The 21314-nt window shown below is 61.0% G+C and overlaps 1 protein-coding gene, 1 non-coding gene and 5 pseudogenes across 2 annotated transcripts; all 7 read left to right on the top strand.

Moving 5' to 3' along the window:
* The first annotated feature begins 12005 nt into the window (after window positions 1-12005).
* LOC122378063 lies at window positions 12006-12192 on the top strand. Its single transcript, XR_006255975.1, has one exon. It is a non-coding gene; the product is annotated as a U2 spliceosomal RNA (small nuclear RNA).
* Window positions 12193-13713: 1521 nt separating this feature from the next.
* Window positions 13714-13777, top strand: LOC122378102 (annotated as a pseudogene).
* A 135-nt stretch (window positions 13778-13912) lies between these two features.
* LOC122378078 lies at window positions 13913-14077 on the top strand (annotated as a pseudogene).
* Window positions 14078-15604: 1527 nt separating this feature from the next.
* On the top strand, window positions 15605-15724 carry LOC122378097 (annotated as a pseudogene).
* A 27-nt stretch (window positions 15725-15751) lies between these two features.
* On the top strand, window positions 15752-15923 carry LOC122378067 (annotated as a pseudogene).
* Window positions 15924-17446: 1523 nt separating this feature from the next.
* Window positions 17447-17566, top strand: LOC122378096 (annotated as a pseudogene).
* Window positions 17567-17818: 252 nt separating this feature from the next.
* On the top strand, window positions 17819-19401 carry LOC122378027 (predicted GPI-anchored protein 58). Its single transcript, XM_043358734.1, has 4 exons — window positions 17819-18086; window positions 18180-18419; window positions 18675-18793; window positions 19270-19401. Exons 1-4 carry the CDS (start codon window positions 17819-17821, stop codon window positions 19399-19401), a joined length of 759 nt encoding a protein of 252 aa, XP_043214669.1.
* Window positions 19402-21314: the final 1913 nt, after the last annotated feature.

Here is a 21314-nt window from a genome sequence, read left to right as displayed (position 1 = left end):
CCGACCCCGACTCCGACTCCGCGCAGAACTGTCGAGTGTCGACTCCGACCGACTCCAACTCCCGACTCCGACTCCGCAGCACTGCCAGGACTGCGGAGTCGATTGATTTTCGGTGACTCCAACTCCGACTCCAGATACGGTTTCCAAAATCGACTCCGACTCCGACTCGACTCCGGGCAGATCTGTCGACTCCGACCGACTCCGACTCCGACTCCGACTTCGCAGCCCTGGCGCTGGATGTTGGATTTGAAGGCCGTGTTGGTGTTACACCTATTAGACTGTAATTTGTGTTGGATTTGTGGGTGGTGTTGTTTCTGTACCTACCTGTGGTGCAAGATGGAAAAGATGTGTTTTTTTTTTCTCGGAAAAAATTTGAATCTTCAGGCTTTTCAAACATCGACCGTCGACGTGAACTGCAAAGATGATACCTCAACCCTGACTTTGGGATGTAGGACGTCAAAACCCGAGAAGAGTTCAGAAACTGGCTTGAAATTCACTGTTCTTCTACCTCAACTACTCTGAACAGCTTCAGACTACTAGCAAGTGGCGATGGGCACAGGAATCTGTCCCACCAAGCCACAACTCTAAACCCTCGCACGAGCAGAGCACATTTCGTTTACCATAATGCTGCATGACGCAACAGCCTCAGGTTCTTTCGCCGCAACTTCTGCGTCGGATATACCCGATAAATCGTTCGCAGTGTAGTTGACTATTAAAGGCATCAGAGCAGTGGTCTTCGAGCCCTCCCATCGGCCGTGCACATCTCGGAACCCGCTCCCATCGGCCGTGCAGATCTCTCTGAGCCGCCTGCCGCCGTCGCCTCCAGAGCCGAGCGGGCCCCCATGCGCATGCCCCGGACGCGAGTGACGACACCGTGACGTCACCCGCCTGGGCTGTGCGTAGCGTGTAGCACTATTGGGAATTTGCACCCCGGCCCCGGGTCGCCCCGCTCGAGTGTGTCGAGCCTGCTGGCCGACCGGCGCGGCTCCGGTGGCCGGCCGGCCGCCGATGACGTCACCGACGGTGATGGAGGCTCCCCCGCGCCGTCTGACGTCTCTGACAGTGACGTCACCGTGGTGTCCTACTCGCCGTCTGTTGACCATGGCCCCGTGACTCCCCGGCCCGGCCCCGTGACGCCCCGGCCCGGCCCCGTGACGCCCCGGCCCGGCCCCGTGACGCCCCGGTCCGGCCCTGTGACGCCCCGGCCCGGCCCCGTGAGGGTCAGTGTGGTGCTGCCCCCCGGGTCTGTGCCCCAGTCGCCCGTCCCGTCACCGGGAGTGATGTCGGACGTGTCCGATGTGACGTCAGTCATGTCTAGTGTGTCCTCCACTGATGGGTCGGTCACCCCGACCTCTGACTCGTCTGGGTCGTCGACCCCGCTCGGCACCCCGTGTGCCCTGACGCCCCGCGTCCGCCGGTCCCTGGCGTCCCTGCGGACCAGCCCGGCCCGACCCGACCCTCCCGGTGACCCCGTGTCGCCCCCCGCCGACCGGGACCGTCCCAGCCCCCTCCAGCGGCTCGCCCGGCGATTCATGGCGGCGATCGGCCGTGGCGGCCGGCGGCCGGCGGCCCCGGCCCGGCGGGACCCCGCCCCGCCCCGTCCAGACTCACCCCTCCTGCCCCCGTTCCCGCCCTCCCTGGAGGCTTGTCGGCGGTCGGAGAGTGGGAGTGAGCTGGACCTCACTCTGGAGACCCCACCGCGGGCCCCCTCCCCCTCCCCCTCTGACCGGACGCTGCTGGAGGACCTGGCCGTCTCCTCCGACTCCGAGGCGGCCGTGACGGAGGACAGCCTGCCTCTGTCGCTGCGGCTGGCCGGCACCGACTCCCCTCCCCTCCCGGTGACCACTGACGCTCCGTCCCCCGACAGAGCCCCGACGCCGCCGCTGGATCCGGCTCCGTCCTCCCCACTCTCCCCAGCTGACTGCCCGCCGCCCGACAGAGCAGAGACGCCGCCGCCGGACGCTGCTCCGCGCTCTGTCCCTGCTCCGGCCTCTGCCTCGTCAGCTGACGGCTCGCCGCCGGCCGCCGCCGGCCGGCCTCCCCCCGCCCCCTCCCCGCCGACTGACTCGGGTAGCGGTGGGGGTGATGAGCGGAGGGGAAGGAGGCGCCGCCGCCGCCGCCGTGACCGGCGTGGACCGGTCCCGAGTGACCCGGCCCGTGACCTGCCCGGCCACCCGGCCCCTGACAGCGACCCGACCCCGAGCGGCGCCAGCGATGATGAGGACGGTCCGCTCCCGACCATGGTCTTTTACAGGTCCGACGCCGTGCTGGCCCCGTCCAGTGTCCCTCCCCGCCGTGTGCGGACCCCTCCCGGCTTCCCTTCCCGGGGAGGACGGCCCCCGCCCGGGTTCCCGGCCCTGGGTGACCGCAGCGCCGCGCCGGCCACTACCGAGGCCCGCTGTGACCGCCCTGGCCCTGAGCCAGCCCGCGACGGTCGTGCCCTCACTGATGACGTGTCCCGCGACACTCCCGGTCCCCGTGCTGTGCATGCCCCGCCCTGCACAGGTGCCCGTGACGACGGCCCGTGCCGTGTCCCTGACGCGCCCGCTGCCGCTGTACGCACCTACAGTGAGGTAGTGCGGACCCCCGTCACCCACACCGTGCCGCCCGTGACCCGCCCTGTGCCACCCGTGACCCGTGTCACTCGTGTCCGTGACGGCGACCGTGACAACCGCCCTAACCGTGGCGGTGGTGGCCGTGCTCGCCGTGGTGCTGGTGGCCCGTCCCGTGACCGACCCGGCCCATCCCGTGACCGACCCGACCCCGGCCCGTCCCGTGGTGCGCCCGGCCCGTCCCGTGGCCGTGCTGGTGGCCGTGCTGGTGGTATGTCGGGCCCGCCCCGTGACCCCGTCGGCCCCCGCCCCACCCGTGGCCGTGGTCCGACCCGTGACCCTGCTGACAGTGGCCGTCCCGGTGCTGACCGTGACCGGCCCGGTGACCCGGCCGTGACCCGTCCCGGCCGTGGCCGCTCCGGTGGTGTCCCTGCCGGCGCCGGCCGTGGTGCTCGTGGCAGAGGTGGCCGTGGTGGTCGCCCACCCGCTGACCAGCCTTGTGTCACGCCCCGTGTCCCGCCTGACCCGCCCCGTGTCCCGCCTGACCCGCCCCGCGCCGTGCCCCGTGTCCCGCCTGACCCGCCCCGCGGCTCGCCCGGCGCTGCTGCCCGTGTGACGCCCGGTGACCCGCCGCGCGCCCCGCCCGGTGACCCCGCCGGCGCTGTGGCTGGTGGACCGCCCCGTGCTCCGCCCCGTGCCCCGCCCGGTGACCTGCCCACTGACCCGCCCACTGACCGTGACCCCGTCCCCGACCGACCTGCCAGCGGTGCCCGTGGTGGCGGCCGCGGTCGTGGTCGTGGCCGTGGTGCCTCCCGCGGTCGTGGCCGAGGTGGTGCCCCCCGTGGCCGGGGTGGTGCTGCTGGTGCCCCCGCTGGTGACCCCGCTGGTGACCCTGACGGTGGTGCCGGTGGTGGTGGCCGTGGTGCCGGTCGTGGCCGTGGCCGCGGCGGCCCTGGCCGTGGTCGGGGCCGTGGTGCCGGCCGTGGTGGTGGTGCTGGAGGTGCTGGTGACCCAGCCGGCGCCCCTGACCCCGCCGGAGCCCCTAACCCTACCCAGCAGGGCCCGGAGCCGACCGAGCTCCAGCAGGAGTTCCTGCCGATCCTGACCACCCTGCAGGAGACCCGCGCCCCGTGGGAGGATGTGGAGCGGCAGCTGACTCGGCTGTGCGCCGAGGCGGCCCGGCGTAACGCCGACTACCATGAGCGGCGCCGGCGCCCCGCCCCCTGGCGCCCCCCGAACGAGCGGCCGCCCGCTGACCGTCCCCCCGCCGCCCCTCCCGCCGGCGAGCCCCGCCCCCCGCCAGGTGAGCAGGAGCCGGAGCCGGCCGAGGACCACCGGCGGCCCTGGCAGCCGCCGGCCTACGCGGCCGAGGAGGCCAGCCGGCTGCAGCGGCTGTACCGCGCCAACAGGGAGAAGGCGGTGCGGCAGGTGCTGCGGGAGGAGACGCCCCCGTGCCCCGTGCCCGGCGAGCAGCTGGCGGCCCATTTCGCCCCTCCTCCCTGCCCCCCTGTGGAGTGGGACCGGCGGCCGCAGGAGGTCCCTGACCTGACCCCCGCCGCCCCCTCCCCGGCCCTGACCGCCCCGTTCCGAGCCGACGAGGTGTGGGGCCGTCTCCGGCGGGCGGCCAACACCGCCCCCGGCCCTGACGGGCTGCGGTACGCCGCCTGGCGCGCCCTCGACCCCGGCGCGCTGCTGCTGACCCGGGCTTTCGAGCTGTGCCGGCTGGCGCGCCGCGTCCCGCCCACCTGGCTGGAGTCGGAGACGGTCCTCCTCCACAAGGGGGGTGACCCGACCCGGCCCGACAGCTGGCGGCCCATCGCCCTCGGCGCCACGGTCGCCAAACTGTACGCCGGTGTGTGGGCCGACCGTCTGTCCGGGTGGGTGGAGGCCGCTGACCTCCTCTCCACAGGCCAGAAAGGGTTCCGGCCATTCGACGGCGTGCTGGAACACAACTTTGTGCTCCAGAGCGCCATCAACAGCGCCCGGGAGGACGGGACGGAGGCCCACGTGGCCTTCATTGACCTGGCCAATGCTTTCGGCTCGGTCCCCCACAGCCTCCTTTGGCAGGTCTTGCAGCGAATCGGTGTGCCGGAGGAGGTCGTGGCGGTGGTACAGGGCCTGTACCAGGGCAGCGCCACCCGGTACCGCGCCGGGGACGGCCTGACCGCGCCGGTGGCGTGCCAGCGTGGCGTGCGGCAGGGGTGCCCCCTCAGCGGCCTCCTCTTCTCCCTCGCCCTGGAGCCGCTGCTGCGGGCCCTCGCCGCCGCGCAGGTGCGCTGCCTGGCCTACGCCGATGACCTGGCTCTGATTTTCAGCCGGCGCAGCGAGGTGCAGGACGGCCTGGCGCTGCTGGAGCGCGTGTGCGCCTGGGCCGGGCTGACCCCCAACCCGTGGAAGTCGGCCCTGCTCTCCGTCGGTGCCCCCTCCCCGCCCGCCACCCTGTGCGGTGCCCCCCTGCCCCTCATTGACAGGGACGGGGCCTACAGGTACCTCGGCCGACCCGTCGGGCACACCCGCCTGACCCAGCCGCCCCTGCAGGTGGTGGCCGAGGCGCGCCGTGACGCCGCCCGCCTCCTGGGGTCGCCCCTGGCCCCGTGGCAGAAGTTGGACGCGGTGCGGGCCTTTATTGCCCCCCGTCTGACCCACTGCCTGCGGCTGGGGGTGATCCCCAAGGGGGCCCTGGCGGCGTTTGACAGGTCGCTGCGGTGGCGAGTGAAGGGCATACTGAACCTGCCGGTGAACGCCACCAACCGGTATCTGTATAGCCCGACCACTGCCGGTGGGGTCGGCCTGACCCACTTTTCACAGGAGGCCGACATCCTGCTTGCGGCGGCGACCCAGCGCCTCCTCCACTCCCGTGACCCGGCGGTGGCCGAGCTGGCGGCCGCCGAGCTGACCGGTGCCGCCCGGCGCCGTGTCCGCCGTGACCCGACCCCGGCCGACCTGGCGGAGTACCTCAACGGCGCTCCCATGCGGGACGACGGCGGCGGCGTGTCCTGCCGCTCGACCCGCACCCGTGTCGCCACCGCCGCCCTCGCCCGCCGCGCCCCCGTCCGCTGGCGCGCCGCTGACCCCCCTGTCCTGCAGGTGGGGGAGGCGGACGTGGAGCCGCGACGCGAGTCGCGCGCGCTCCGAGAGGCGGTCCGCCAGACCGAGCTGCGTGAACTGACCCAGATGCCGCAGCAGGGGAAGGTGCTGGCCTGTGTGGCGGACCAGCCGGTGAGCTCCCATTACATGTATAATGGGAGCTTTACGCGTTTCGCCGACTGGCGGTTCGTGCACCGTGCCCGTCTGTCCCTGGTCCCCCTTAACGCGTACTCCCGCAGGCCAGGGGCAGACCGCCGGTGCCGGCGGTGCGGCTACGTCCAAGAGACGCTGCCGCACGTCATCAATCATTGCCTTACAGCACACGCCGAGGCCTACCAGAAGCGCCACGACGCGCTGCTGGCCCGGCTCGAGCGCGCCACGCCGGTCTTCCCCGGGGACGAGGTCCGGGTGAACCGTCGGGTGCCCGGCCTCGACTCTGCCCTCCGTCCCGACCTCGTGGTGACCCGTGGTGACCGAGTGACCCTTGTCGACGTGACAGTCTCCTTTGAGAACCGCCCTGAAGCCCTCCGCGCCGCCGCCGCTGACAAGGAGCGCAAGTACGCGCCCCTCGTGCAGGAGCTGCGGCGGCAGGGCAAGACGGCCTCCGTGCACGCCCTGGTGCTGGGGTCCCTGGGGACCTGGGTCCGTACTAACGAGGCCACCCTCCGACAGCTGCGCGTCAGCCGGGTGTACGCCCGGCTGATGAGGAAGCTGATGGTCAGTGACACCCTCAGGTGGTCGAGGGACGTGTACGTGGAACACGTCACTGGTTCACGCCAGTATTAGGCGCCCCTCCCCCTCACGAGGACCCCAGGGCCGTGTGACTGTGTTCTGGTGTTATTTGTTATGTTATGTCATGTAAATGTTTGTACATTGTGTTGTGATCGTCTGTTGTGTTGTTGTTGTCAAGTGTTTGTATGTACCCGTGCCCTGGGTGCCAGCCGAGCGTGACCAGATGACCGCTGACCCAGTGCAGGTCCGTGACCGACTCTGAGCCTGCCCGGCGTCTGATACCCGGGTCCCGACCCCCCGGTGTCCGCCGCCCGGTCCCTCCCGTGTGTGTTGACCGCTGACCGCACCAGAGTTGGCCCTGGCCGCCGTCTCCGGCCGGGCCGACCGGGTGGCCGTCGCCGCCTCACCTGGTGGCCGTGGCTGCCCCGGTGGCCGTGGCCGCCGCCGTGCAGTCACCCGCTGGTGACCTGCGGCCGCTCCCCGGTGGCTGTGGTGGCTGCCTCGCCTGGCGGCTGTGGCTGCCCGTCTGGCGGCCGGCCGCCCCCCGGTGGCTGGAGCCGCCTCACCCGGTGGCTGTGGCTGCCCCCGGTGGCTGTGGCTGCCCCCGGTGGCTGGAGCCGCCTCACCCGGTGGCTGTGGCTGCCCCCGGTGGCTGTGGCTGCCCCCGGTGGCTGTGGCTGCCCCCGGTGGCTGTGGCTGCCCCCGGTAGCTGTGGCTGCCCCCCGGTGGCCGTGGCTGCCCCCGGTGGCTGTGGCTGCCCCTCGTCTGGTGGCCGCTGCCGTGGTCCCCTGCTGACCGCTGCCGCTGCCCGTGGCCCCCTGACCGCCGTCCGTGGCCCTCTGACCGAGGTGTCCGCTCCCTGGTGTCCGCCGCCCGGTGTCCGCCCCCCCCCCCCCGTGACCCCTGTGTCACTGTGTGTGTGTGTGTGTGGTGGGTGCCGGTGTGTGCCGGTGACCCCGGGCCGTGACCGGTGGCCGTGACGCCCTGCCGGCGGCTGTAGCTGCCCGTCTGGCGGCCGGCCGCCCCCCGGTGGCTGGAGTCGCCTCACCCGGTGGCTGTGGCTGCCCCTGGTGGCCGTGGTGGCTGCCCCCGGCGGCTGGAGTCGCCTCACCTGGTGGCCGTGGCTGCCCCCGGTGGCTGGAGCCGCCTCACCTGGTGGCTGTGGCTGCCCCCGGTGGCTGTGGCTGCCCCTCGTCTGGTGGCCGCTGCCGTGGTCGCCTGCCGGTGACCTGGGGTCGCCTCCGGTGACCGCCGGGCCGCTCCTGGCGTCCGTCGGCCGCCCTGCGGCGCTCTCCGCCCGGTCACGCTGGACCGGTGACCGGGGCTCGGCGGCCGCTGCCCGTGGCCGCTGGTGCCGCTGGTGCCGCTGGTGCCGGCCCGTCGGCTGGTGCCGTCTGGTGCCGGCCCGTCGGCTGGTGCCGCTGGTGCCGGCCCTGTCGGCTGCTGGTGTCTGGCGCACCGTCAAGTGGCTGGTGGCTGCCCTCTCGGTGGCCGCCGTCAAGTGGCCGGTGGCCGCTCTACTGATGGCCGGTGGCCGCCCTCCCGGCGGCCGCCTTCAAATGGCCGCTGCCCGTGGCCGGTGGCCACCCTCCCGGTGGCCGCTGTCAAGTGGCCGGTGGCCGCTCTGCTGATGGCCGGTGGCCGCCCTCCCGGCGGTCGCCTTCAAGTGGCCGAAGCCGGTGGCCGCCCTCTCGGTGGTCGCCATCAAGTGGCCGCTGCCTGTGGCCGGTGGCCGCCCTCCCGGCGGCTGCCTTCAAGTGGCCGAAGCCGGTGGCCGCCCTCTCGGTGGCCACCTCCGTGACCGCCGCCCGGCTCGTGACCGCGGCTGTCCGTGCGCCGCGCTGCGCCCCGCCGCCCGGCGCCGACCGTTCTCCCCGAGACTGTCGGTCGGTCGGGGCTGTCGGTGCGCCGGGCCGCACCCCGTGCCGGCGCCCGCCGCTGCGGGCTGGAGACTGTCCCGGCCCGTGGGTGCGTATTATTTAGGCCAGGGTTCATAATGTCCAGGGCACAATGTGTCCAGTGCTCGAATTGGCCAGTGCCTTGAATTGGCCAGTGTTCACATTGTCCAGGGATTACATGGTCCAAAAGTGGCCAACTGGCTGCAGATAGGGTAAATTCAAAGAGGCCAGGGTTCATAATGTCCAGGGCACGATGTGTCCAGTGTTCAAAATGGCCGGGGTTCATAATGTCCAGGGCACGATGTGTCCAGTGTTCGAAATGGCCAGGGTTCATAATGTCCAGGGCACGATGTGTCCAGTGTTCAAAATGGCCAGTCCCTTGAATGGGCCAGAGTTCATAGTGTCCAGGGATTACATAGTCAACCCAACCCAACCAAACCTAACCTAACCTAACCTAACCTAACCTAACCTAACCTAACCTAACCTAAGGTAATGATGTTTGCCTACCAGGGATAAGGAAATAGTTTCTCGCATGAATAGATTGCAAGCAATAGTAAATCAAATATTTTTAGGTTAAGTGGTTATGCATCAGGCTTCAGGCCTTCGGCCTGAAGCCAGATACATAACCACTTAACCTAAAAATATTTGATTTACTATTGCCTGTAATCTCTCCTAAGGCATTGCCTTCGGCACTGCACTGCTTTGCATTGAGCTGATTCAGTGTTTTTTTACATAATGACGTCACTTTCAGTGACTATGTAATCCCTGGACATTATGAACTCTGGCCCATTCAAGGCACTGGCCATTTTGAACACTGGACACATCGTGCCCTGGACATTATGAACCCTGGCCATTTCGAATACTGGACACATCGTGCCCTGGACGTTATGAACCCTGGCCATTTTGAACACTGGACACATCGTGCTCTGGACATTATGAACCCTGGCCTTTTTGAATATACCCTATCTGCAGCCAGTTGGCCACATTTGGACCATGCAATCCCTGGACATTATGAACTCTGGCCCATTCAAGGCACTGGCCATTTTGACACTGGGCATAGCGTACCCTGGACATTATGAACCCTGGCCAGAATGAATGCTCCCCCGGCCCGTCGGCCGGCGCTCGTTGGTGCCCGCGGCACCCGTCGCTCGGCGCTGGCTGGCGCCGCCTGGTGACCGCGTCGCGAACTAGTGCGTGTGGTGCCCTGACCGCCGCGTCGGTCTGGGCTCGTCGGTGCCCGCTGGTGCCCCGTCGGCTCGCTGCCGTCTCAGTGATGGACAACACAGTGACGTCACCGCTCGGTGATGTGCGCGCCGCAGTGACGTGGGGTGGGGAGTGTTGGGGTGGGAGCGATGGGACGGGGTGGGACGGGAGTGTTGTGGCGGACAGTGGCCACTCACTGGCCGTGACCGCCCGTGAACGGTGACTCACCGTGAGGGAGTCTGTCAGTGCTGGTCGGTGGCCGCAGTGACCGGCCTGGTTCGCCGACGCCCGTGTGTGGTCCGACCGCGTGTGGTGATGTCGGCCGGTCCCGCTGGTGACTGCTGGGCCGCTGTGATAGCCGGTCCCCCGGCGACCTCCGACTGTGCTGGCGATGACCCGTCGCCAGCCCCGCGTGCCTTAGGGAGCAGTGCCGTCGGTGACGGTACCCGTGGTGACCGTGGTGACAGTGGTCTCGCTCACCAGACTGGTGACCCCTACCCCGTGCCGGCGGTCAGCTCGCCCGCCCCACACGGTGGTGCAGGACCGTCCGCCGCTCAGTGGTGCCGCTGGTGTCGCCACACTGAGAGTGTTTTCTATCGTGTAGTGTATGTATCGTGTATGTATCGTGTAGTGTATATGTGTACCGTTTATTTAAGTTGTGTATGTGCAGACTGGCCACGCTTCACCTATGGTGGCCAGTGGCCACTCGGAGCGTCAGTGGCTCAAGGCGATGATGACTACTCGTCTCCCAGTGACGCTGTAGGTGTCACCACATCGATTGGTTGCACAGTGTAGTATATCGAGTATTGTGTAGTGTACGCAATGTGTATGTGTGTAGTTAGGATGTGTATTGTGTAATTGTGTAGGCGTTTAGTCAGGCCGGCTGGCCTGCTCCGCTGGTGACTACCCGGAGCGCCGGTGCCTCAGTCCTCACTGTGGTGACCCGCACCAGTGGTGACCGCCGGTGGCTGGTGCCGCCGACTGGTTCTGGTCCCGCGGCTCACCGGCGTCTCTCAGGGCCCGACCGTGGTCAGTCTGGACTGTTTAGATATGTTGAGGTTCAGGTCATGTTAGGACGGGGCCATGTGACCTGTCGGCACCTCTGACCGGCCCCAGTGGCACCATTTAGCTATGAACATATGTAGACCTAAGTGCGACTCATGGTCACGGCCGTCCGCTCCACTGACAACCACTGCTCTGAGTATATGGCAGTGATTCTCGATTGGCCTGAATGGCACTAGTGTGTAGTTTTACTGTGTGTAGTGTTAGGGAGGCGTAGATATGTGTGACAGGCGTTTAGATGTAACTATAGACGCAGCTGTAGCGTCTGCTGTCGTTACCGATACACTCGGCTCCACGTGACCACTGTTCGTGAATTGTATGTCACGGTCCGTGCTAGCTGCCGCCACTGATCTGCCCTGGAGCCACGCTGGCTGAGCTGTTTGGTTAGGTGGACGCCCCAGTTCAGGGCGGGCCAAGTATAGTGTCGAACATGTAATTGTGTGTATGTATATAGGACACTGATTGTGTCAATCCCATGCGTTGTCACCGGTGCCCAACTCTTGATGAGGCACAGTTAGGGGTAGCCCTCTGTTGTTTGTGGCTCTTTTCGATAAGGCCTGCTGTCCTGTGCAGCCCCTACCGTCCGTGGCCCTGCGTGCCACCGACAAAGCATTGTGTGACCTCACACCGCTGGACCCGACTGGTCTGAGGGCGATTTTCGCCTCTGATTGATTTGCTGGTGTTGCGCTGATGTGCTGTGTGTCTCGGTCGGCCCGCACTCCGGGCTCCCCTGGCCCCCCTCTACCCCCCTTCCCCGGCACCCTCTGTCCCCTGTGGCCCCGGGGTCGTGGCCGGCCGCTGTCGGTCGACCCTCCCCGGTGCCGCACGGGGTCACGGTGCCCTCCCTGCCCCGAGGCGGTGGTGTGGGGTCGGCGCCCTCCGGTGGGTCTCGGCCGGTGTGGGCCGGGAGGGCCCCGGACTCCCTCTCCCTGGCTTGGTGCCTAGTGGCTGGTGACGGGCGGCCATGGTGATGGCGTGGTGCGGCTTACCACACGATGGTGAGGCACGGATGCAGGCCTGGTGCCGCTTAGTGCTTAGATGGTAGCGTGACACGGGGAGCGCTGCTCTGGTGATGGTGTGGGCCGCTACGGCGGCGGGCAGGTGGGCCCCAGTGGCCGCCCCGACCGACGCGTCGGACCGCCAGCCGGTGCCGGTGCGCACAGCTGGCGGTGCCCTGCTTTGGTGTTGGTGATGGTGGTGCAGATTCCCAGCAACCCCCTCTCCCCTTCCCTCCCTGGCCCGCCCCGCCGCGCGCCGGCCCGCCGTGGTGCCTCCCCCACTGCCGCCTCCCTCCTTCCCCTCCCCCGTTCCTCCCGCCAGCCTTGCCCGGGGTGTGTGGCCGACCGCCATGGTGACCCTCCGGGGACTTTTACTATTGTCTCGTTTATATCTGTGCATGGTTTGTAAAACGGACCGGCATGACTGTTGCCGCCGTTATGATTTGTTTTGTTTGTATGTACCACTGTTTGTTATCACCATGTACTTTTTTGAATAAAAAAAAAAATCTGTTCTTATCAGCTTAATATCTGATACGTCCCCTACATGGGGACCAGAATATTAAACTGATTTTTGGACTTTGGCGGGGTTTTTGGAGCTTGCTCCAGCCCTGCCGCGGGTTGGCCTGGCATTGCACCACAGCCAGGATCGGCCCACTTTTGTTATCATGCGTTGTGATATGTAGTGAAATAAAAGGATAAAGATACTTTTAAGATATCTGACAATAAAAACGGACAAAACATGAAAACACACCTCTTTTTGATCACGGTCATAGACAAACGCTCATATTAAATGGAAGAAAAATGCGGGTATCGGCAAATTGTACCTGTGACCCCTCAATGTCCCTGAGGTCATCTCAGGTCATGAAGAAAAATGACCCAATCAATATCATTATGATTATAGACGTTTTTTTTTCTCGAATTCCGCTACTACGTGCCGCCCCCGACCCGAGCCACGATAACCGCTACAATAGGCGAATTAATTCACGCATTTATTTTGTTCCCAGACAATCGACATCTTTCAAGTACACGGTGCATCGGCGTCCTAAAATGTGACTGGCAAGGCCGCTCTATCTGGTGAAACTCAGTAAAGACGGTGCATCATCATCTAACTGAGGTACCTGTAAAGCTGACATCTTTATCACTATTCATTCGGTATCTGTGATGGACAGTGGGGAAGCGTGTGGGAAGTTGTGGGTGACGACAGCTTTGCCTTACGTAAAGCATCATATGTTTTTAAAACTTTTCTCTTTGTATTAGTTTTGCTATAGCGTGAGGCGTGCAATCGTATATCGAAATGAAAAAAGTAACTGGAAAAATAGCAGTATCTATCGACATTCCTTACATCTGTGCTTTGGTAAGGTCCTGACAAATGCTTTATTTATTCATATTAGCCGTTTTCACGACGGCCATCTGGTACACATTTGATGCACAGGTGGTACAGATAAAGTGCAGAATTGGTCAAATCAGGTTCAGTGTGTCCTCTTTGCAGCTATCAGCTAGCACTACTAGCTGATATGCACTAATTTCTTATATGCCTGCTTTGTCATATTTTCAGAGAGCATCATCGATTAAAACACTAATAAATTCATAAAATGAAGCTATTTGCTGTAAAAGAAAGTACGTGCAGATTTGATCACATCAGGTGCATTCGCCGGATAGACCGTCGTGAAAATGGCCATTAACTACTATTAAGATACATTTTTGTCGATACGTGCCTTATTCGTTACGTACATGATTAATCAGTACTTTTGCTGACGTACATGTGCAATACGTACTTTTGCGATGCATGCTTTTGTCTGCATGCAGCTAGGGGGGGGGGGGGTAGAGCTGGGGGGGGGGGGGTAGAGCGCTGCCATACGTCGTGGTGTTCGACTGTGCTGCCATCTGATGTCGCACGACTGATAACTGTCGGCGCGGCGCCGCCGTCTCCATTTGCGTGTGTACAAACGCACGGTCGAGAGCCACTAATTCGAAATTATTTCGAGTTTGGCGATCTTTTGTGCTTACAGATACTTACCATGGTGAGGATAAACTGAAACTGCGTATACTTTGAATGTAACATAATGGACCACTCTTATCACTCGCCGTGGCCACTAGCGCTCACGTTATAGCTCTGCATCGTTACTAGTACTAATAGTTATCCCTTAACTGCATAAGTATCTTAAAGTGTTGTGCTTAAGTATCGCTTCTCGGCCTTTTGGCTAAGATCAAAGTGTAGTATCTGTACGGAGCCTGGTCACCTCCAGGGCCGCCGCCCTTTGGGGGCGGGGGGCGGGTCATGGCCCCGGATATTTGCACACCGGTCTGAAACCACTAGGTCGGGATATATTTGCTCTTGGTTGGCTTACCTTTCTCAAACCCATGCCACCAACATGCACTTATATACACACCTCTGTTCTTATCAGCTTAATATCTGATACGTCCCCTACATGGGGACCAGAATATTAAACTGATTTTTGGACTTTGGCGGGGTTTTTGGAGCTTGCTCCAGCCCTGCCGCGGGTTGGCCTGGCATTGCACTACAACCAGGATCGGCCCACTTTTGTTATCATGCGTTGTGATATGTAGTGAAATAAAAGGATAAAGATACTTTTAAGATATCTGACAATAAAAATGGACAAAACATGAAAACACACCTCTTTTTGATCACGGTCATAGACAAACGCTCATATTAAATGGAAGAAAAATGCGGGTATCGGCAAATTGTACCTGTGACCCCTCAATGTCCCTGAGGTCATCTCAGGTCATGAAGAAAAATGACCCAATCAATATCATTATGATTATAGACGTTTTTTTTTTCTCGAATTCCGCTACTACGTGCCGCCCCCGACCCGAGCCACGATAACCGCTACAATAGGCGAATTAATTCACGCATTTATTTTGTTCCCAGACAATCGACATCTTTCAAGTACACGGTGCATCGGCGTCCTAAAATGTGACTGGCAAGGCCGCTCTATCTGGTGAAACTCAGTAAAGACGGTGCATCATCATCTAACTGAGGTACCTGTAAAGCTGACATCTTTATCACTATTCATTCGGTATCTGTGATGGACAGTGGGGAAGCGTGTGGGAAGTTGTGGGTGACGACAGCTTTGCCTTACGTAAAGCATCATATGTTTTTAAAACTTTTCTCTTTGTATTAGTTTTGCTATAGCGTGAGGCGTGCAATCGTATATCGAAATGAAAAAAGTAACTGGAAAAATAGCAGTATCTATCGACATTCCTTACATCTGTGCTTTGGTAAGGTCCTGACAAATGCTTTATTTATTCATATTAGCCGTTTTCACGACGGCCATCTGGTACACATTTGATGCACAGGTGGTACAGATAAAGTGCAGAATTGGTCAAATCAGGTTCAGTGTGTCCTCTTTGCAGCTATCAGCTAGCACTACTAGCTGATATGCACTAATTTCTTATATGCCTGCTTTGTCATATTTTCAGAGAGCATCATCGATTAAAACACTAATAAATTCATAAAATGAAGCTATTTGCTGTAAAAGAAAGTACGTGCAGATTTGATCACATCAGGTGCATTCGCCGGATAGACCGTCGTGAAAATGGCCATTAACTACTATTAAGATACATTTTTGTCGATACGTGCCTTATTCGTTACGTACATGATTAATCAGTACTTTTGCTGACGTACATGTGCAATACGTACTTTTGCGATGCATGCTTTTGTCTGCATGCAGCTAGGGGGGGGGGGTAGAGCTGGGGGGGGGGGGGGGGGGGGTAGAGCGCTGCCATACGTCGTGGTGTTCGACTGTGCTGCCATCTGATGTCGCACGACTGATAACTGTCGGCGCGGCGCCGCCGTCTCCATTTGCGTGTGTACAAACGCACGGTCGAGAGCCACTAATTCGAAATTATTTCGAGTTTGGCGATCTTTTGTGCTTACAGATACTTACCATGGTGAGGATAAACTGAAACTGCGTATACTTTGAATGTAACATAATGGACCACTCTTATCACTCGCCGTGGCCACTAGCGCTCACGTTATAGCTCTGCATCGTTACTAGTACTAATAGTTATCCCTTAACTGCATAAGTATCTTAAAGTGTTGTGCTTAAGTATCGCTTCTCGGCCTTTTGGCTAAGATCAAAGTGTAGTATCTGTGGGGCATTCCCCCGGTATTTGCACATGATCGCGGCTCATTGGTCGGGATAGACATGCTTTTGGTTGGCTACCTTTCTTTTACAAAGCACGCCGCTAAAACATGATCTATTACGCTAAAAAATCTGTTCTTATCAGCTTAATATCTGATACGTCCCCTACATGGGGACCAGAATATTAAACTGATTTTTGGACTTTGGCGGGGTTTTTGGAGCTTGCTCCAGCCCTGCCGCGGGTTGGCCTGGCATTGCACTACAGCCAGGATCGGCCCACTTTTGTTATCATGCGTTGTGATATGTAGTGAAATAAAAGGATAAAGATACTTTTAAGATATCTGACTATAAAAATGGACAAAACATGAAAACACACCTCTTTTTGATCACGGTCATAGACAAACGCTCATATTAAATGGAAGAAAAATGCGGGTATCGGCAAATTGTACCTGTGACCCCTCAATGTCCCTGAGGTCATCTCAGGTCATGAAGAAAAATGACCCAATCAATATCATTATGATTATAGACGTTTTTTTTTCTCGAATTCCGCTACTACGTGCCGCCCCCGACCCGAGCCACGATAACCGCTACAATAGGCGAATTAATTCACGCATTTATTTTGTTCCCAGACAATCGACATCTTTCAAGTACACGGTGCATCGGCGTCCTAAAATGTGACTGGCAAGGCCGCTCTATCTGGTGAAACTCAGTAAAGACGGTGCATCATCATCTAACTGAGGTACCTGTAAAGCTGACATCTTTATCACTATTCATTCGGTATCTGTGATGGACAGTGGGGAAGCGTGTGGGAAGTTGTGGGTGACGACAGCTTTGCCTTACGTAAAGCATCATATGTTTTTAAAACTTTTCTCTTTGTATTAGTTTTGCTATAGCGTGAGGCGTGCAATCGTATATCGAAATGAAAAAAGTAACTGGAAAAATAGCAGTATCTATCGACATTCCTTACATCTGTGCTTTGGTAAGGTCCTGACAAATGCTTTATTTATTCATATTAGCCGTTTTCACGACGGCCATCTGGTACACATTTGATGCACAGGTGGTACAGATAAAGTGCAGAATTGGTCAAATCAGGTTCAGTGTGTCCTCTTTGCAGCTATCAGCTAGCACTACTAGCTGATATGCACTAATTTCTTATATGCCTGCTTTGTCATATTTTCAGAGAGCATCATCGATTAAAACACTGTAATAAATTCATAAAATGAAGCTATTTGCTGTAAAAGAAAGTACGTGCAGATTTGATCACATCAGGTGCATTCGCCGGATAGACCGTCGTGAAAATGGCCATTAACTACTATTAAGATACATTTTTGTCGATACGTGCCTTATTCGTTACGTACATGATTAATCAGTACTTTTGCTGACGTACATGTGCAATACGTACTTTTGCGATGCATGCTTTTGTCTGCATGCAGCTAGGGGGGGGGGTAGAGCTGGGGGGGGGGGGGGGGTAGAGCGCTGCCATACGTCGTGGTGTTCGACTGTGCTGCCATCTGATGTCGCACGACTGATAACTGTCGGCGCGGCGCCGCCGTCTCCATTTGCGTGTGTACAAACGCACGGTCGAGAGCCACTAATTCGAAATTATTTCGAGTTTGGCGATCTTTTGTGCTTACAGATACTTACCATGGTGAGGATAAACTGAAACTGCGTATACTTTGAATGTAACATAATGGACCACTCTTATCACTCGCCGTGGCCACTAGCGCTCACGTTATAGCTCTGCATCGTTACTAGTACTAATAGTTATCCCTTAACTGCATAAGTATCTTAAAGTGTTGTGCTTAAGTATCGCTTCTCGGCCTTTTGGCTAAGATCAAAGTGTAGTATCTGTGGGGCATTCCCCCGGTATTTGCACATGATCGCGGCTCATTGGTCGGGATAGACATGCTTTTGGTTGGCTACCTTTCTTTTACAAAGCACGCCGCTAAAACATGATCTATTACGCTAAAAAATCTGTTCTTATCAGCTTAATTGGCGAGAGCGTGCCCCATCCTTGACCTAGTACCTGCCCCGGCGACTCTGGCCCGCTCACGGAACTTCCCCTCCACATTGTGCGGCGACAGGAGAGGCGGATGTCGGGGTAAGGGTTAGGTCTCGCTTATTCCTTCTTTGCCAAATCCTCTCCTTGCCCTGCTGGGCTCCACCTCTCCTGCCTGGAGATGGTGTCACCTCCGGCCTCGTCTGGCCGGGTGCCCGCCGCAGGCGCCTCTTCTCCCTCGCCGGGCCCGGCAGCTCTTCAGCAGCCGTGGCTCGAGGGCCAGCTGCTCGTGCTGCCCAGCCCGCTGCCGCTGCACGTGCACTGCCCGGTGGCGGGGTGCCCTCGGTCATACGCCAACCAGGTGCAGACCGCCGTCCGGCACAGCCTCCTACGGCACCTGCGGACCGACTTCCACCCTGGAACGTCGGTGACCGGGTCGGAGTGGCGTTGTGCGGCCTGTGGAGCCAGACTTGCCCGTAAGGTCTCGGCCCACAGATGCCCCCTCGGCCCTCTGAACCGCCCGGTCCCGGACGCGGCGTCAGCGTTCAAGCAGGAGTGCCACTGGTGCCGGAAGTGGTTTACGACCCGCCGTGGCGTGCTCAACCACCGCGCCCGCTGCCCGCGCCGGCCGCCGCCCGCCCCGCCGCAGCCCACCGACTGGGCCGCTGCGCTGGCGCGGCTCCGTGCCGAGACGGCCCCCGCCGCCGGCGCCCCTGCAAGACCGGCGACACCGACGAGCCCGGAGCTGGACCTGTCGCTGAGCCCTCCGCCGCCGCCACCTGGCCAGGGCCGGCCGACGCCGCCACCGGAGCCGACGCCACCGCCGCCGCCGGAGCCGACACCGACGCCATCACCGGGGCCGACACCGACGCCGCCACGGGGGCCGACACCGACGCCGCCACGGGAGCGGACACCGCCGCCGGCACCCGAGGAGGATCGGCTCTCGCCGCTGCCGTCGCCTGGGCCGCTGCCCGAGCGGTGGTGGTCGCCGACCCAGACGTCGCAGCCGCCGCGGTCGCCGCCTCTGGTGTTTCCAGAGACCTCGCCGTCGCCGGACTCATCATCCAAGACAGTTCAATCGTCGCCGCTACACGAGGATCTTCCCGCCTGTGACGGCGGCCCTGTGGACGCCCTGTCGCCGCACCGAGCGGAACGTGTGAGTGATAACGTGACAGTGCCGCCCGCGAGTTCCTCCGTCGCGTCAGTGCCGCCCGCGAGTGCCTCCGACGCGACGGTGCCGCCCGCGAGCCTCCCAGACGCCGCAGTGCCGCGAGAATCGACGCCGCGCGAGTCGGTGCCGACGTGCCTTGTGCTAGTGTCTCCCGTGCCGCCCGCGACGGAGCCAGCAGGGTCCGCACTGGTGCAGACGACCCCGTGTGTCGCCAGGACGACACTGGTGCGGCCCCCCTCGTCGGCGTCTCCGGTCCCGCGCCCTCGTTCTGACGGAGTGGACTGTGTCGGCGGCGCGTCGATTACGACACCGCGCCGGGGCCGCCGCTCGCCCAACCTGACGTCATCGTGGTTCTGGCTGCGCGGTCCCGGCGTCGGCGCGAGGAGGGAGCCGTCGGCCGACAGCTCGGACTCATCGCCCGACTCGCCGTCCCCGGCGCCCACGCTGTACCTGCCGCCCAGCTCCAGCTCGTCGGACTCGACATCAACTGCTGGCAGCGAGCCGGCCGCGTCTCCGGGCCGGGCGGCGCGCCGCCGCCGCTACCGAGCCAGGCGCCGAGCGGAGCGCCGCCGCTCGGACCACGTGGTGCCTGAGGCCGCTCCGCCACTCCACAGATTAACACATGGGGCCACATGTGGTGATGGGGCCACATGTGGACATTGTCACAGAAAACGTGCTCACTTACATCGCCGGCTACTTAGCGTACAGGGCGCGTAAAATGAAGGCATGTCCCGCGTGCATGTCTGTTCTGACAAAAGACACCGCGTTTGTGACGTGCGACCGCGAAGCCCTGATCGGGCTAAAGAAGTTCACGGGTGAAAGCGACGTAGAAGTAGGCAGCCTCCAGGTGCCGTCATCTGCGCTGTACGAGACAACCAAGATGATGTTCGAAATCACCGAGACGCAAGCGGTCAGTGCGCTGTGCGGACACGGCGTGCTGAGCAGCCTGCGAGCCTGTGTCGAGGCGACGCAGCCCTACCAGGATCTGGTGAGCAATGTGTGCTGCCAGAAGGCCGTCGATGGGGCCGTAGCTGTGTTCTTGCGAATGCAGCTACACGGGATCTGTGCGAGGATGACGAACGTGAAGACGGGCGAGAACAGCAAGAGTCGCAAACACGTGGTCGTGAGTTCCCGTGTATAGAGCGCTGACGTGCGTGCGCGCGCGCCTGTGTGTGCGTACGTGTATGTGGGTTAATATGTACTTACGTGTGTGCGTGTAAGTACGTACATACGTGCATGTGTGATGTGCTCGAGAGATGGTGGTGGTCGCCGGGTCCGCGCGCGCGCGCCTGTGTGCGTGTATGCTTACGTGTGTGCTTGTATGTAGATGAGTATGTACTTATGTGTGCGTGTAAGTACGTATTATTGCTTCCAAATTAAGCTTGATCCTCACTTCGCTCCAGTGCTGTAGTGAATACCCTACCGAAGCCCGAGTTTTACCGAGATAACCGGCTCGGCGAGCCGTGCACGGTAGGCCAGAGGTTTAACATCCGGGGCCTTGTGACATCCGGGAGTTTCAAACGCGCGGGTAGGGGTGCGGACGTGACCTGTGGTCGGTCAGCGATCGGCGATTTTGGCCTCGGGCGCCTCTGGCGTCAGAGGCATTACCCGGGGCTCGGGCGCAGCGCCCGGCGAGAGACGGGCCCCGCGCGGCCGCAACCGTGGTGCAGCTGGACGCGCGATCGGAACGGAATTCAGCCAGGATACGCATCGTAGGTCAAAGGTCAAGGGCACATGTGGCCGGCGGGCGAGACCAGCGGTCGAAACAGAAGTCGCTGTGAGGCGAGGACAGTGATCCGACCCCGGCCCGGGCCTGGACGGTGTCTGATGTTTTTTTTTTGCTCTGCTGCGGGGTGCTTTGACTGCGCTAGTTTTAATATTGCGTTTAATAATCATAACCACAGTTTTATTTAAAACAATAATGCCAATATAATCGTAACATATATTATAAATATTTATCAGATAATTATTTACCCGCGCCAGGCAGGTGCTCGGCGCCAACCACGTCGCACCCCCCCCCACCCCCACCCCCACAGTAACTCGGCTCCTGGGCCACGTGTGCGACACGTGGTAAGCGGCATTCGAAAGAGCTCGAAAATCTGAAAAAAAAAACTATTGTCTGCATGCTTCGTGCAGTTAAAAAAAAAATGTCGGGGAAGGCAATCTCCTCGGCCAGCGACGGCTCAGACATAAATTGATTCCTCGCTTCAAAAAATGTGAAAAGTCTAATCGTGTCCGTGTAGCACTCAAGTAACCAAGTGTGCCCAATATTTTCTAGCCCGCAACAAGCCCAACCAGCGCTCCCCACCCGGTCATCTGCCTGACCACTGCACTGCGGCGCTCTCATCGTCCCTGATTTGATAGAATGTGACCCAGCTATGCGTCACGCTCACGTGCCCGCCATTATCACAGGTCACACCCGTGTCCCCGCCCCAGGCGCGGACTGACGCAAGTGACAGTGACAAGGTCGACGCACTGCCTCAGTCTGACACGCACCTCACCGGGA

The sequence above is a fragment of the Amphibalanus amphitrite genome, unplaced genomic scaffold (genome assembly GCF_019059575.1).
Source record: "Amphibalanus amphitrite isolate SeventyFive unplaced genomic scaffold, NRLGWU_Aamphi_draft 000054F_arrow, whole genome shotgun sequence".
Lineage (NCBI taxonomy): Eukaryota > Metazoa > Arthropoda > Thecostraca > Balanomorpha > Balanidae > Amphibalanus > Amphibalanus amphitrite.
Note: the sequence above shows the minus strand (reverse complement) of the source record. Positions and strands in the feature narration are given on the sequence as shown.